General features: G+C 38.0%; 1 protein-coding gene across 6 annotated transcripts in view; it reads right to left on the bottom strand.

Moving 5' to 3' along the window:
* The window catches only part of NETO1 (neuropilin and tolloid like 1), a 116,528-nt gene that overhangs the window by 57,942 nt on the left and 41,614 nt on the right, over positions 1 to 16,972 (bottom strand). For 4 of the 6 annotated variants that reach the window (XM_043444455.1, XM_043444453.1, XM_043444454.1 and 1 more), the window contains exons 5-6: positions 395 to 436; positions 149 to 315 (exon numbers count right to left, since the gene is read on the bottom strand). In XM_043444455.1, the coding sequence (XP_043300390.1) occupies positions 149 to 315; positions 395 to 436 (209 nt within the window). The remainder of the gene's footprint in view (positions 1 to 148; positions 316 to 394; positions 437 to 16,972) is intronic. The other 2 variants (XM_043444457.1, XM_043444456.1) reach the window with 1 other exon arrangement.

The raw sequence follows: 16,972 nt of genomic DNA, 5'->3' as shown, positions 1-16,972 counted from the left end.
ACACGCTACATTTCAAAACAAAAATAAAATGATCTCTTATGATTGCACTCTGTAATGGACTGAGCATGTCTGGTTGGTTCAAAGCAATGCAATGCTGGAGACACTTTTCAAGTTGTCTGTCAAACCTGCATTCCACCTTGAGACTGACCTTGGATCGCGGGGGTGCTCGGATGTACCACTTGCAATCAACAGCCTCGCTAGCAGAAGCTTTGCCTTCCTTCATAATTTGTATAGACTCCACAATGCCTTCAGGGCCGCCCATCTCAAACTCACACACTAAATAACGAGATGCCAGACAAACATACAAAAATGGAACTTGAGTAATAAACCAAAAGTATATATCACAGCAGAAAACAAAGGTCTCTGAACAGTATTAAATATCTGTTTTACCAACCTGGTAATGGTTTCAAAACTCCAAGGTCCTTAAAGTCAGGATCTTAAAAATTGAGAAAAAGACAATTAGTCTTATTCTGTATTTATGACTTAAAATGATACTGAGTAAGATATCATTGAATTATTCAGGATTCTCCCTTATAACCCTATTAAGGGAAATTAAATGGTTAAATAAAAGCTGCATAATAATGTTAAGACTATAATGTTATTTATATATTACTACTACAAGATTTTTATCAATTAAAAGAGCCACTTCAAAAAACCTTAAAATGTCATTCCTTCATCTAATCAAGTAAAAATCATATAAAGACAATGGTCTTTATAATCAGACAACAGTTTTTTTTTTTTTTTTGCAAAATGAATCCATAGATAGGGCTTCCCAGGTGGTGCAGTGGTAAAGAATACGCCTGCCAATGCAGGTGACGCAGGAGACATGGGTTCGATCCCTAGGTTGGGATGACCCCCTGGAGGAGGAAATGAAAACCCACTCCAGTAGTCTTGCCTGGAGAATCCCCACGGACAGAGGAGCCTGGCAGGTTATGGTCCATGGAGCCACAAAAGAGTCTGACACCACTGAGCGACTAACCAACAACAAAATCCATAAGTAAGTCAAGGTTTGAGTAAACGTCCACCTATTCTAGATGCGACTGCTGCGTGTGATTTAAAAGAGTCTTTAAACCGCTGAGACAGCATTGAAAGTGCAGCACCGTAAATCATGAAGCCCTCTCCTCTGGCTGACTGCACTGCGTTGCCCCTTCATCGTTGTGGTTTTGGCTGGGCCGTGCACTTTGAAGGATCTTACTTCCCTGACCGGGGATTGAACCCAGACGCTCGGGAGTAAAAGTGAGGAGTCCTAACCACTGGACCACCAGGGAGTTCCCGATCCTGTTTTCCTCTTCATCCCATGCTAGTTTTCAAAGTGCTCCTTGGGATTCTGTCTACTCAACATCCAGTCTCCCCCCAGTCTTCTCAGTCTCCCCCAGTCCAGGGGTCTGTTCTTCCCTGCTCACTTAGGCGTTTTCCTGTTTGGTCACCCAGTTGTATCTGACTCTTTGTGACCCCATGGACTGCAGCCTGCCAGGCTCCTCTGCCCACGGGATTCTCCAGGTAAGAATACTGATGTGGGTTACCACTGCCTTCTCCAGGGGATCATCCTGACCCAGGTATTGAACTTGCGTCTCCTGCCTTGGCAGGTGGATTCTTCACCACTGAGCCACCTGGGAAGCTCCGTATGTGTTTTCAGGGAAGCCTGATTTATCATGAGCCTCTGCAGCATCTTAGCTGTTATAAACCACAAGTGGTAGTCTCGTTTCCATTTCCCGGAATTGATTCTGAAGTGAGTATGCAGCCAGGATCACGTACTACTGAACCTATTGGAGGGCTTCTGAGAATGTTTCACTTGATAACATATAGAGACAAGGCGTATAGCTTTCCCAGCTCCGACTGTCGTCATGTTGGTGTTGGCCCCTTTGGGATCATGTGTGGTGGCAACATGATGTTGGCAGAGGCTAAAGAAAGAAAATTCTGACTCTTATGATGAGCAGAGACTTCCCAAGTGTCTTAGTGGTAAAAAAAAAAAAAATCTGCCTGCATTGCAGGAGGTGTGGGTTTGATCCCTGGGTCAGGAAGATCCCCTGGAGAAGGAAATGGCAACCCACTCCAGTGTTCTTGACTAGAGAATTCCATGGACAGAGGAGTCTGGCGGGCTACAGTCCATGGGGTCACACAAGAGTCAGAAATGACTTAGTGACTAAACAACCACAACAAATGATGAGCAGAATGGAACCATGGAGAACTGTGAGTCCTTAAGGATATCACCGGGCATTGTATTCACCTTGTCTGGACCTGCAACTCTCTGAGCTTCTCGCTTTTTGAAACAATACACGTCCCTATAGTCTCAGTTACTTTGAATTGATTTTCTCTTATTTATGGGCAAAGGCATCAAAGGCTATGATTTATCTTGGAGACACATGGTATTCAATTTAAAAGATGATTGTGAAACTTAATTTGTCTTTGCTACTATGGTATTAGTGATAAATCAAAAGTCGTACAAAGTTAGAAATGTTTTGTAAGGCAACACTTAATAATGGTCTGGGGCTGAAATATTAACGGCTAGCACTCTTTCTGGATAGAATTAGTTCTGGGTATTAAGACCATGTGTGCGTGTATGTCTGTGTGTATCTGAGGATGCTTCTTAGTGCATCTCTGGATGTGAATGCACAAGCCCATAACTGCAGACTGATGTCACTAGTTCTACAAAGTAAAGGAAATATTTAATTTTTTGTGGGTTTTTTAACTAGTAAATTGCACTGATCTGTTGAAGCTGAAAGGATTGTAGGATTGTTCCCCTACAATTTAGAGGCATTCTCTACTTAGACTCACTTTATTGCAGGACACTGTTAGAATAACAATAACAATAACAATAAATTTAGAATTAACAAAGAAATTCTTTTGCATAAGTGTTTTGAAAACAGTTCTTTTGCCTTTTTGGAAAAGAAAAACAGAAAGAAATACCTGCATGGAATTTCCATTAAAGAAACAGAAATGAAGAAAAAGAGTTTATTTGGATCAGGTCTCCTCCTAGCAGAGACTTTTTTCCTTCATCTAAGTCAATGGGTATTTGATCAATTTTTCAAGAAATGCATATGTTAATACCTACTGTGTACAAGAAAAGAATAATTCTCTTTTGTAGAGAATTATGCAAACTGCCTATCATTATTTAGCAGTTTTACTGGTATTGAAAAGATCCAGCCATTAAGCTTGCCTACTTCAGTTATTTTTGTTGTTATTCAGTTGCTAAGTTGTGTCCAATTCTTTGGGATGCCATGGACTGCAGCACGCCAGGTTTCCCTGTCCTTCACCATCTCCCAGAGCTACTCAAACTCAAGTCCATTGAGTCGGTGATGGGCTCTAACCATCTCATCCTCAGTTATCTGGATTCTTTATTATTCATTACATTCTTTTTACTGTTTTGCATAATACTTAACAATAGTCATTAGTGCTACTCACTATCTCCTTTTTGATGAGAATGTTTCAACCTTGCAGAGCTGTTCCTATAATTCCTGTGAGAATGTAGTTGGTATTCTGTTCCCTAGTTTGAAGGCTAACATTTGTCATTTTTATAACTCATGCCAGACAACGTTGAGAGAAATTCCAGTTCTGAGAATTGAAAAAATGTATTTTTGTCATTGTATTAATGGTGAGAGCACTGATTGCTTAAAAAAAAATTCTTTGGGGAAAATAATCATTTGTGAATTAGACACCAGTAATATGACCAGCACAGTAATACATGGCCCCTGTGAGCTGCAAAAACAAACAAAAAGTAAACAACACAGTGATTTGTAAAAACAGCCTACACTGAATTTAAGGATATTGAGATTGATTTATTGCTTCAGGTTGTCTAGGGCAATGACATAAATTATTATGCAGAAGCACAGTGACCTTGGACTTAGAGCTCCCCAAGTCTATGCTCCACTAAACAATCTGAATCAACTTTTAGAAACACAAATCAAATCATGATACACACCTGGCTTCCCATTGCCCTGAGGTTAAAGCCACAACTCTCTGTAATGGAACACAACATCCTGGGTGTTCATTTCCCAGACCACCTGCCCAGCATACCCCAGGCTGTTAATCTCACTCTCCTCTCAAAACACATGGACACTTTCTGTTTCTCCAGCACCCTAGGCTGTTCTCATGCTGAGCACTTGGAACTTGCTCTTTTCTAGGTCTGCAGTCTCTCTCCCCCAGGGCTCTGCACCCATGAATCTTTCTTATTCTTCAGTTCTTCGCTCAAATATCTTTGAGGAAAGACCTTTCTGAATGACCCACTCTAAGGCAGCATTGACTCCCACTTTCTTTTGTCTCTTCATTTTTTTTTAATATAACAATTCACTATTATTTCATATTTATTATCTTTTTATTGACCACCTACTCCCACTAGACTATAAGGATGTACACAAGGGCCTTTATGTCTATTCTTCCTCCCCTTATCCACAACCCAGGACACTGCTTGGACATAACAGGTGCACAATAAATGTTACTGAATATAACACATGTCTTTGTCTTTGTCTATAAAAATAATTGCAAATCAGTCAACAATACAAGATAATCAAGTTATATGTATAACTTGTATGAGTTATATGAACTGATATAACTTGATCATCTTGTATTGTTGACTGATTTGCAATGCTTTATATCAACACCCAATCCAGAGGCACTTACAGGAAATCATTAATGTTGTATTTAAGTGTACTTGGTTGTTGTATTTAAGACTGCCCTCCTATTTACTGAACCACATCTTTTTCTTCCTGGGCACACAGCTGACTATGTTTCTAGGCTTCCTTGCAACTCTGGGTACTGTGTCCAGTGAAATGTAGGCAAAACAGCAATGTTTACTTGAAGGCTGAGCTCACAAGTATTTCTTGAAAAAATTATCCACTCCCTTTCTCTCTCCCAGGGTCAACATCAGGAGGCGGACCTCAAAGACGTAGAACTCCAGCTCCAATTCCGAAATGGAAGTGGAGCACAGCCTTTTCCTGATAAGGCTACATGAGCAAGAATTAATTTCAATTACCTGAAATTACTGAGGTTTTAGGATTTTGTTGTTGTTATCACAAATTATTCTCCTTACTGTTCAAGTTATGGTCAGAGGCCTCTAGGGTTCAGGAGACTCTTTCATGATATCCAACGGCTAACCTGTTTCACGATCCTACTAAAATGTTGTCTTTTGCTATCCTCATTTCTCAGGAATGTAGGGCCGAGGTTTTCAGATCCTACATGACACGTGATGACATCACAAGTGTGGTTAAAGGGCTCGCTTATGATTTCAAGAGCAGTCTCAGGCAGTGAGTTTAGGGTAGAGATGACATACGGTTTCAGAGATGAACCTACTTTATTTTCAATGATTTAATAGGGCACTGACCTGTTATCTTTAATTTCCCCTGCTATAATCTCTGTAACTCCATTTTTGTCTAATACATTCTAATTTAGAAATCTTGAATTTTGTCTTGAGTCCACATGGAAGCACAACTAGAATTAGTACGTTTTTCCTGTCCTGTTTTATAAATATACACACACAAACACACACACACACATATATAGATAGATATAGATAGATAAAGTATAAGCATTATGAAATTTAACAGTATTTCCTCTGAAATGAAATAAATGTATTTATATTTTTCTTACTGTGAAGGAGGGACATTTTGTCAGAGATGGAGGAGACTAAAATTCACTTTCTCCATCACCATTACAATGTCTATATCTAAAGTTTGAGAAAAGAATGAAACTCGTATTTCAAAGAGGTCTCTTATTTATGGAAAGGAGAAATGTACTCCAAATAAAATGAAAGAGCTTTACATAAGAAATGAAAAGATGGGAAAAAAAAATCTTTCCTTCAGCTTTATTGATATTAATAATTTGCCCTATTGTGATTTAGGAAGAAATATATTTTATAGTAGTTTTATTGTGACAGTTTGATTGCAGCATTATTTTGAGACAGTTAATAGTTTGGGAAGTCTTGAATATTTTAAACATAAACATAATACGCTCTTTAAAAGCTAAAACTCTCTTTTAGAGAGAGTATTGTGTGTGCCTCTCCAACCAATGTGAGAACCTAACCTTTTAAGATGCTTTGCTGTCTTTTGCATTTCTAGTTTGAAAGCTGTAACAGCTAGTTTTTCGATTTTAAAGAGTTCATCACATTTTCAGTTGAAAAATTCAGTTCTTTTTCTTTAATGACCTCAAAATTATGCCACAACTGAACTAATGCAGTAATACCATTCAAAACTGTCCTGCTGCATAACACACAGTTAAATTTTAACATCTATGAAGCCTGGGGAAGTACAGATTTCATTATACTTTCATTTCTTATTTAGAGTTTAGTTCATTTTCTTTGAAGGAGATCTTTCACTTCCATGAGTCAGAGAACTCTGTTATTTCAATTTCTTTTTCAGCATCGTTAGGTGTTAAAACATGCACTTAGGTTAAGAAAGCAAGTTTTCTAATTTTCCTTACAAATGTCTACAATGCCTCTTTAAATATAATAAAATTCACATATTTTAATTTTATGGTGAATTAATGCATGCTAATAATTGTATTAGTATATGAGATAATGTTATATAATTACATAGTTATTACATATTACTTTTTATTTGGGAAAATTTTGAATAAACAAAAAATGATATTGCAAAACCAAAAAAAGCAAAAATTCATGTTTCACTTTTCAAACTAAAAATAACAGTCACTGAGATATCTTACAAAGCAAGTTATTGTGTTGACTATAGAAGCACAGACAAGACCAGAAAAACTAATCAAGCAATGTTTTCGTCAGCTGACACTGCTCAATGTCTACTGGCTGAAAAGTGTTTTTTAAAAAAAAAAAACAAAACCCAAGAAAGACACTGCCACTTTCCAACTATATAGAAACTTGCAGATGTAAAATTTTAGCTTTAAACAAGAAGAGAGAGTTAACATCTTGTCTACGGAACCTTACGTTTGTCTAACAGATTGACAGATGTACAGACATGGCTGAGCTTGCTTATTTTTCTCAAATTCAGCATGGCCCAGTCATCATAGATCTTCGTTTATATGAACGCTTGGCAACAAACACAAGGAGTATTGAAATATTCAAATTGTTGGATAACTTTTAAATCTTAGGACTTACACTGAAACATCTGTGTTGACAGTTGCATTGATGGTGCAAAAGTAATAAGTGAATAAAACTGCTGAATCAGAACAATGGCACCAAACCTTAGCTGTTAGGTTCCCTTACATAATTCATTCCCATGCATTCTTGAGGGTACAAAAGCCTTACTTTAAAATCTCCTTGATGAGGCATTCAAAATTACTAATTTTTCAAAATGTAAATTTTGATTACATATATTTTCTGCAGAAAGAACAGAATAAATCTGCTGACTTTTCAAGGAAAACAAACTGAAAATATTTGCTGCCAATGAAGAAATTCAAGCAAACTGAAACATATCCATCAGCATGTATTTGATAGATCCTCAATACCAAAGTAATTTTTCAATGTGACTGTTGTTTATGTGAACAAGTGGATTTTTGATATTGAGTAATCAAATATGTTCATATTTGGAAGATCTGCTTAACAGTGATCCAATAACTGTTATCTAGTAATTTTGGTGTTAAATAATTATGCATGGGTAAGAGAGGCATTTGAAGAGAAAAATACATCAGCAGATGTTAATGTAATAGAATATGAACACTGATAAAGTTTCACATTCCCCATTGCAACTAAGCTTTGTGAAACTATCACTTTATGAGGTTTGGGCTAGTAGCCATGTGAAAAGGCTGTGAAACACTCTTCCTTTTTCCCTCTACATTCTCTGTGAGGCTGAATTTTCTTCATATACTTCCATCATAAGAGCACATTAGAAATTTGTAATACAGAAGCAGATCTGAGCATCTAGCTATGTCCTATTAAGCCAGGGTTAGATTCACAAAATTGTGAAACAATGTAATCACCCTAACTATTCTTATTTTAATATTTATTAATGGATATGTTAATATTAACCAATATTTTAAAATATGCTTTTATGTTAACACATAATTGGTTTTCAGTGTGGTTTTTCTATGAATTAATAGTTATTTAAAATTTTATCAGTTGAAATGTCTAACATGACAAATATTGAATGATATAGCTAATAAGCTGCAGCACTTTGAGGTCTTCAGTATTTAAGAGAAGATAAGGCTTTTGAGACCAAAATATTTCAGAACTTCTGCCTTAACGAACCTCATCTTTGAATTATGGGGAAATGTCTAATCCCAACAAAACTTCTTATGGCAAGTTATTAAACTCAGGACTGTACAATTCATTTATTTTACATTCCAAGGAAAGTTCCACAAAGTGAGCGATGTCACCACCTTGTTGTTAGATTCTTTACTGCCCGAGCCACCAGGGAAGCCCCAGCTTATAGTTGGACTTTCAGTAAATTATTGTTTATTGGACTAGATTATGACTAAATCAAAATCAGAAGCATCTTCATTTTACAGATGAACAAAATAGAGCTTCGACAACTTTAGAAAAATAAACTTGTTCTGACCCAAAGGCTAAACCTAAAACTTTGCACAAATCACTGCATAGTTCGGAAACGCATTTTTCTTAACTAACATCAAGATGTTGTTGGTTTAGGCTTTTAAATGTGTAAGTGAGCCATTATACCACAGAGCACAGCAGTGTTTCTAGAAGAACATTTATGGGAAAATGTAACTGCTTGACAAGGCCATGTGAAACCCCCTGATTATAGAAATAACTTTGATACTGTAGTATGTTTGCAGTGCACAGCTCAACCAGGGAAAGCTAATTGGTATTTGCGTCAAATTTTCACCATCTCACACAGCCTGAATTATGTCATGAGCTCCATAATGCGTCCACTTCTCATCTCTACTTACTTTTGAAAACCTGTAATGTCTGTATCTTTATTAAATCAGCCTTTGCCTCGAAACTAACTGCCCATGTCAATAAGCACTTTCCTGTCTTTTTTTACCTGTCTGCAGCCCATCAGCCTTGCTTCCTTCTCAAGATTGAAAAGTACTGTTTGTGGTTTTTGAAACCGGTTAACTGAATTTAGCATGCCATTTTAAAACCTGACTGCAAAAGCACTTGACGGCACAGTGCTAAGATAGCTTGCAGCATCATAGTATTTTAATGATCTGATTTATCTCTTCTCCAGAAGCAACATCATCCCAGTATAAAATGCACAGTGTAATATGCATTTAAGCCTCTTTTAAAGGTTTACTGTTATCCATGACAACAGTGGCTTCACTATGAGTTTGCCTTCATAAGGGCAACGTGAAAGTGTTAGTCACTCAGTCGTGTCCCACTATTTGTGACCCCATGGATTGTAGCCCACAGTGCAGAGTTTACACATCATGATTTTTTTCTTTATAGATTAACATAAAATTTATGCATATATGAATTTTAGAAATCAAAACATACAAGAATTTTTGGAAGGAAGTTTGCGAGTCCTGTAAAATATTATTGATATTTGCATGGTTTTTATAGATGTATTGCTTCCTTATTTATTTAGCTGTAATATATTCTGTGTCCTCATGATGCTCATATTCTTAATTTTAAATATATTGAGAGAATATATTCTTTCTTATACGATGAATGCACAGATGCTGGATTTTGCTTGTGTTCACATGAAGTAGGCTTTTGCAATGTTTGTTTTTGATAATCACAAGGCAATAGTAATATTCCAGGCAGAAAATATGCATTTCTCTATAGAATAGAGACAAACCTTGAGGAAAGAAGAGAAGAAGAAATCATCAGAAGGTTAAAAGAAAAAGAAAGACAATTAAAAAAAAAAACAAAATTAGATTGTCCAAAACCAGAGTTTGGTATTTGAATCAGATATTATAGAACATATTAAATTTTCTGTCCAAGGGAAACCAGGAAAGCCCTTGACTGATTATTGGCAAACCACTCCCCTGCCAACAGTTTCTCTCAGAATTCCCTCATTCACTCATCCAGTAAGTGGATGATCACGGTGTCAGGCCAGAACGTGTGGGGCTCCTGGGCACAAAAGGCTTCCTGTGTCCCCCATTTCTGGATTACCAAAAACAGTCTTCATTCAGCCTCCAGGAACCTCCCTGAGTTGTAACAACCAGGTCCAAATAACTGCTAAGTAGGGAATGGGGGAGATGCAGAGATAAAGAGGGGCAGTCAGGAAACAATAGTGCAGGCCTGGCCCAGAGTCCTGGTTTCCCCTCAAGGGATACACAGCACGATGCTGTTATTTAATCAATAGCTCTTTGCCATCCCATGGACTGTAGCCCACCAGGCTACAGCCCCCTCTGTCCATAGGATTCTGTAGGCAAGAATACTGAAGTGGGTTGCCATTCCTTCTCCAGGGGATCTTCCTGACCCGGGGATGGAACCTGAGTCTCCTGCATCGGCAGGTGGATTCCTTACTGCTGAGCCACCGGGGAAGCCCATTCAGCACAGCACCTTTGAAGTGTTTTGCAGACGCCGAAACCCCCACCAGGTGAGACAGATTACCTGTATGCTGCCCACAAACACACAGACCCCAGACCCACTGGAACCAGAAGGCCGATGACTGACTCCAGATTACTTCACCACCAGTCAGGAGAATGTCCACGAGCTGATCACGCCCTCTTTGGACCACCCAAAACTACAAGCCCAAGGACGAAACTACTCACTACCACCTCCAAGTTGGGACACACAGTTTTGAGGACATCAGCCCACTGTGGCCCCCTTCGCCCAGCAAAGCAACAAAGTTAATCTTTTCCACGTGATCCAGAACTCTGTCTCCTAGAATTAATTCAGTGTCGAGGCACAGAGGCTGGATTTGGCTTCCTAAGTAGGTCCCAAATCATATGAAGCCACAAATAACTGAATCCATCTTCTGAACTGTCTTTTTCCACTGGAACTGGTTTAGTAGGACATTTCTTGCTGGCACAACTGTGGTGTCAGCACTGTCAGTGATTAAAATACCTCCCATGCCCGCCTCTCTTCATCCATTACTTCTCATCACTCCTTTCCCAATACCCATTCATGTCTTTTGACATGCACAGCGAGTATTGTTTAGTAATCAGGAGGAAGATTGGAAGGTTGACCATAGGAGAGTTTAGAGTATATATTTTGGCAGGTAGTGTGGAGGCCTATTTCAAGGTCCCAGGTATAGAGCCTTGTACTAAGGTCACAGGGCAAAAATTTCCAGGATTAACCAAGCCCAAAAGGCTTCTCAGGTGGTGCCAGAGGTAAAGAACTCACCTGCCAATGCAGGAGACTAGGAAACACAGGTTATATCCCTGGAAAGATCCCCTGGAGAAGGACAAGGCAACTTGCTCCAGTGTTCTTGCCTGGAGAATCCCATGGATAGAGGAGCCGGCAGACTACAGTCCATGGGGTCGCAGAGAGTTAGACACAACTGAAGTGACTTAGCACACACACATAGCAACTGTTACCATGAGTCTCCTGATCGTAACCAGCCAGTTTCCTGGTCCCATATTTGGTAAAATACCCATTTTATTACCCGCCCTAAAGCATCCTAACCAATCACCTCAAGCCACCCTTCCAGTAAGGATTTTCTCTGCCTTCAGGCTATAAACATTGGCTGTGCTTAGTCGCTCAGTTGTGTCTGACTCTTTGCGACCCCATGGACGGTAGGGGGTCCGCAGGCTCCTCTGTCCATGGGATTCTCCAGGCAAGAATAATGGAGTGGGTTGCCATGCCCTCCTCCAAAGGAATCTTCCCAACCGAGGTCTCCTGCATTGCAGGTGGATTCTTACCAGCTGAGCTACCAGGGAAGCCCATAACAATTGGCTACTAGTCCACAAAAGGGGCTGACTCTCCCTTGAGCCAGCCCACTGTTCTAACAGCATCTCTGATTCTAATAAACTCTATGCTCCTATCATTCAGCCTCATGTCTGGAAATTCTTTTACAGCCAGTGCGCAGACCATGGCAGGTAGTAGAGACTGGATCTGAGGTTTTATGCTTAGATGAGTCAGAACAGGAAATGACTTCTTGAGAGCAACTGAGAGTCTGGGAATAACTAATTGCTTTGGAACCTGCCCAGCACGTGTGTACATGGCTGCAGAGGAATAGAATCCCCCTGGCTCTGAATATGGCAGAACTAAAAGCAGGGGTGGCTCTGCAAGTTGTGTGTGTGTGTTGGGGCGGGTGCGTTGAGGAATGGCTAACCCTCACATCAGTATCCTTCAGCCCATTTAGGTCATGTCACGCTAAATAAATCACATCACTGATGACTAAGAAAATCACATATTTTATTAAAATGCTATGTTTTTCATTTCATATAAAAATATAAATGCAAGTACGCTGAAGAAGTCTTACAAGTCACAGCTGATGCAAAGAGCTGACTCATTGGAAAAGACCCTGATGATTGAGGGCAGGAGGTGAAGGGGGTGATGGAGGATGAGATGGTTGGATGGCATCATCAACTCAATGGACATGAGTTTGAGCAAACTCCAGGAGATAGTGAAGGACAGGGAAGTCTGGCGTGCTGCAGTCCGTGGGGTCACAAACAGTCAGATACAACTTAGTAACTGAACAACAACAATAATAGCAAAGTTGTACAAGCCAAGCATTATTTAGCTTCAATGCAAGATGATTTTTTTTTTTAAGGCAAGATTTTTTTTTTTAACTTCCTGTCAATTTGATGAGCTTAGCCCCTTCTAAATGGAACTGGAACAGCCTCTAATTGGAAACGTGGGGAATGTTCTCTGTTGGTACCCTTGGCAAGGACACGAGAGTGTGTATTTCAGGCACTAGCAATGCACATGGACAAAGCCAGCCACAACGGGACCAGAAAAAAAGAGCAAATCCAATAAGCCAAGCTCTGGCACTGGCAATTGATTTGTGTGGAAGCACGCAGGAGGCTCCTGCTGAAAAATCCTCCTGAAGTCCATGGAATGGCTTCGCAGTCCACACAAGACAGTGAAGTGACTTTGTTCTGTCTTTATATGTAAGTGTGATCTTACATAAGTCACAATTCCCACCTCCTTTCATCAAGGACAGAATCTTTGAGTTCTAGCTAGTCTTCTGCTCTTCGAATCCCCAAACTTGGCCATGAGCAACCCTTTATCACAGCCACAAGCAATGCATGGAGATGTGGAAGGATTGGGATTAGAAGGGCAAAATGATATGCCAGTGAAATCATGTTAATAACAATAATAAATGAAAAAAATGACAATGTATTCTACTAAACAAAATGGACTTGAAATTAAAGCCAAAATATATCATCAAAAAGTAAATTAAATATTAATTTCATCAAGAAGAATCCACCAGAAAGCTTTAATGATGTTGAACTTGTATTATGTAACAACAATAAGGCTTCTTTCTAAAAGATTAGGATAAAAATATCAGCTGGGCTTGGTACAAAGTAGAAGACTTGCCAATATCAACTACTGATAGATCATAGATAGGATACATACTTCCTGACGTATAAAGCAACACCTAAGTACAAATTATATCCATGTAAAGTTTAGAATTTTCACTCTTGGGTGAAAAATGGATGAAAAATACCTGAAATATTATTTTACATACCTGAAATATTATTTGTGGTTTTAAAATTATTTACAAACTAAATACAATTGCTGTAGTCTCACTATCTTCTTCACATTGCAGTTATTTCTATTAGAGAGCCTTCAGTTTGGGGAAGTGCATCTCACTTCCTCAAATGCCTGAGATGAGTTGGAGAATTCCTGCATAAAAGTCATAACATAGTTCTTACTGAATGTTTATAAATATCCAAATGTAAGCTAGATACCTGGTAAATTTCCAGATATCCGTTTTTCCTTTAGTGTATAACAGCATAGACTAGGTACAAAAGGATCTTTTATGTCATTTAGCTCAAAAATTATATCCGAATTTTAGAGTGAAACAGAGCTAATCTAAATATGTATGAAGCCATGTAACAGAGCGCTGTATCTAACATCGCAATTGGCAATTTCAGAGGTCTTCTCCTAGGTTTACAAAACTATCTGAAAACTGAAAAGATCATCACTTTTTTGTATTCTCCACTAGCGAGTAATCTTTATCCATTTTAAATCCAGGGGAATTAAACAATTACAAAAAAAGGTATCATCTTTCCATTTCCATTTTTCACAGCGATTTTCATCCCCCTCTACTCAGGTCCCCCAGATCACAGCGATTCTGCGGGTTCGAGTGAGTGTGTAAACCAGTATTTTTCATGAGTGTCTCACTTGAGAATACAAGTGATCGCAATCGGGAACCTAGTTTTGAACTACATGTTAGCCATATCAGACTAGAGCTCCCCAAATCCATCCAACTCTGAAAAAGAGTTAACTCTCAAAAGTGTAACTTCCATCTTGGGGAGAATGATTGATGCCAGAATATCCATTTGACGCCCAAATCTATCATTTCCTAAAGATTTAAAGAATCAAGCTCATTTTCAACCTACATCAAACACAATTTGAAATGTTCATTGGAATATGTCTTAGAATTTTAAATAGCACTATACTGACATTTCTTCCCACTGGTATTTAAAAAAATACTTGTGTAACTCTGAAAACACTATTGCATTACCAAAACTCTGAAATTGTTCATTTGCCCTTAGACTATAGTTTAAGACCCAGTTATTTATTGAGACATTTGTTAAATCTGCATTCCCTTTGCTTATTTTTCTGTCTTTCAAATATAACAGCACTTCAGGTTATTTCATTAAGAGGTGTAAAAATAATCCATGGTTTCCCCAAAGTAATGGTCTACAGCAGTATAAATCAACATCATAAATTCTAGGTTGGAAGGAGAAAATGAGGTCCCTCCTGTTTAGTCAGAGAGTAAGATTGATGAGATCCCATTAATTTTATTCCCTTAGACTTTTCATTTTATCAATCATTAGCCTTCTCATGATTCCCCGAGCTGAAAACTTCAAAAACAAAATTAACTTTGCACCGTTCTTTCATCAGCAAGATACCAAGAGCTTTCAATTATTTTTGTAAAACCTCTCACTACCAACCTCCTTTTCCAGTCTGCTAAGATCTTAGTCCCACCTTCTCACCTTAGGGCATCAGAATTCTAACCAATCTCTTTGCCTTAGTCCCCCCTTTCTTCAGTACCTTGTATATAATTTTTTTAGCTGAATTGACATAAAAAGGAAAAGTAAGTCCTCCCATATGTGGTCAAATGATTTTTAACAAGGGTGCCAAAACATTCAATGGCAAAAAGACCTTCTTTTCAACAAATGATGCTGGGAAAATTGTGACACTTTTCATTCCAACAATGTATATATACTTCTAACAAATCTTAGTTTATTTATATATTTGATACTGTTTTCTTTACAGAAAATGATAAACTTCTAAAAAACTATAATTGCTGAAATTTTGAGAACTGATTAACACTTCACAATTAAGTAATGCTATGATTACAAACATATTTAACATCAATATAGGGTTTATTTCAAAATGAGATATTTTCATAACATTCCTAAGTTCTGTTCTGACAATAAAGCCTTAATTAATCTTAAGACTGCCAACATTAAAATATATAAATCTGAATTTTAAAAGACTTGAAATATTAAAAACATTAAAACTTTTTATATAATTTTAGTTTCACTTCTTAATTTGCCTACCTTAAAATTTACTTCCTTAAATACTGAAATTTCTTATTGTCAACTATCATGAAACTTTCCTCACAAGGAAACAAACAATAATAATATTAAGCATAAAAAACAATGTTAAATGTAGAGAAATTTCAAAATAAAATATGTTAGAAGTAAAAAAGTTTATTTTTTAATTGACATATTTGTACAACATAATCATTCGATATTTTGTAGACTATACTCCATTTAAAGTTATTACAAGATAATGGCTATATTTCCCTGTGCTGTACAATATATCCTGTCGCTAATTTATCTCTTAATCTTATACCCCTATCTTGCCCCCTACTTTTTGTTTAAATACATAAAATTAATTTTGAATTATACTTGATATGAAAGGACTGTCATTTCAGGATATTAAATTTATATATTATTAATATATCAGGACTTAATTTTTCTCAGCTAATTCTATTTAATGAAACTATTTCCAGAATCTATTTCAAAATGTACTTGTTGGCGTAAGATGCATACTATAAAAACTAAAACATATAGATAGCATATTTCTGGCACCAGAAAAAAATAAAATGGTTCTGTTTCTGCTTTTGCACTAGAAGGAAGTGAAGAATATGTTTCACATTAAAGCTACATAAGTGAGAAAATTCAAATTTCTAAACTACTCTAAAAAATTCAGAAGTCTTTGAAAGATGGACAGTCCATTGATGTTCACTTAATCTATATATAGAAAACAAGAGACAGATAAATGATTTTTTACTTTTTACGTTTCAGGAAAGACCGACAAAAAATGTGTGAGAAATAGATTTTATAAGCTTTTATTTCTAAAGTTTCAACTCGTCACAATTTACCTCCATGTAGAGCAGTTAAACATCAAGATTAATGTGTTGGAACCATCCAGACTGGAAGGCAGAATCAAGGACAGATTATGCTGGTTGCAGTATCCTTTGCCATCTTTACCTAACCAGGCAATAGAATTCTGTCCTTCTTCCCACCGGCCCACTTGCTCGTATTGGTGGTACCATTTGTTCAGCAGACATCTGCTCTCCTTGGGAAACACAGGATGATGCGACAATTAATTGTCAACTTGACTGGGCCCAGGGGTGCCCAGACATTTGACCAAACATTGTATGGGTGTTACTGAATGAGATTACCCTTTTAATTGGTAAAGAGTAAAGAAGGTGGCCCTCCTTAGCATATGGAGGGCAATGTGAACTCAGTTCAGTTCAGTTCAGTCGCTCAGTTGTGTCCGACTCTGCGACGCCATGAATCACAGCACGCCAGGCCTCCCTGTCCGTCACCAGCTCCTGGAGTTTACTCAAACTCATGCCCGTTGAGTCAGTGATGCCATCCGGCCATCTCATCCTCTGTCGTCCCCTTCTCTTCCTGCCCCTAATCCCTCCCAGCATCAGAGTCTTTTCCAATGAGTCAACTCTTTGCATGAGGTGGCCGAAGTGCTGGAGTTTCAGCTTCAGCATCAGTCCTTCCAATGAACACC

The sequence above is a fragment of the Cervus canadensis genome, chromosome 23 (genome assembly GCF_019320065.1).
Source record: "Cervus canadensis isolate Bull #8, Minnesota chromosome 23, ASM1932006v1, whole genome shotgun sequence".
In the NCBI taxonomy this organism is placed as follows: Eukaryota; Metazoa; Chordata; class Mammalia; order Artiodactyla; family Cervidae; genus Cervus; species Cervus canadensis.
Note: the sequence above shows the minus strand (reverse complement) of the source record. Positions and strands in the feature narration are given on the sequence as shown.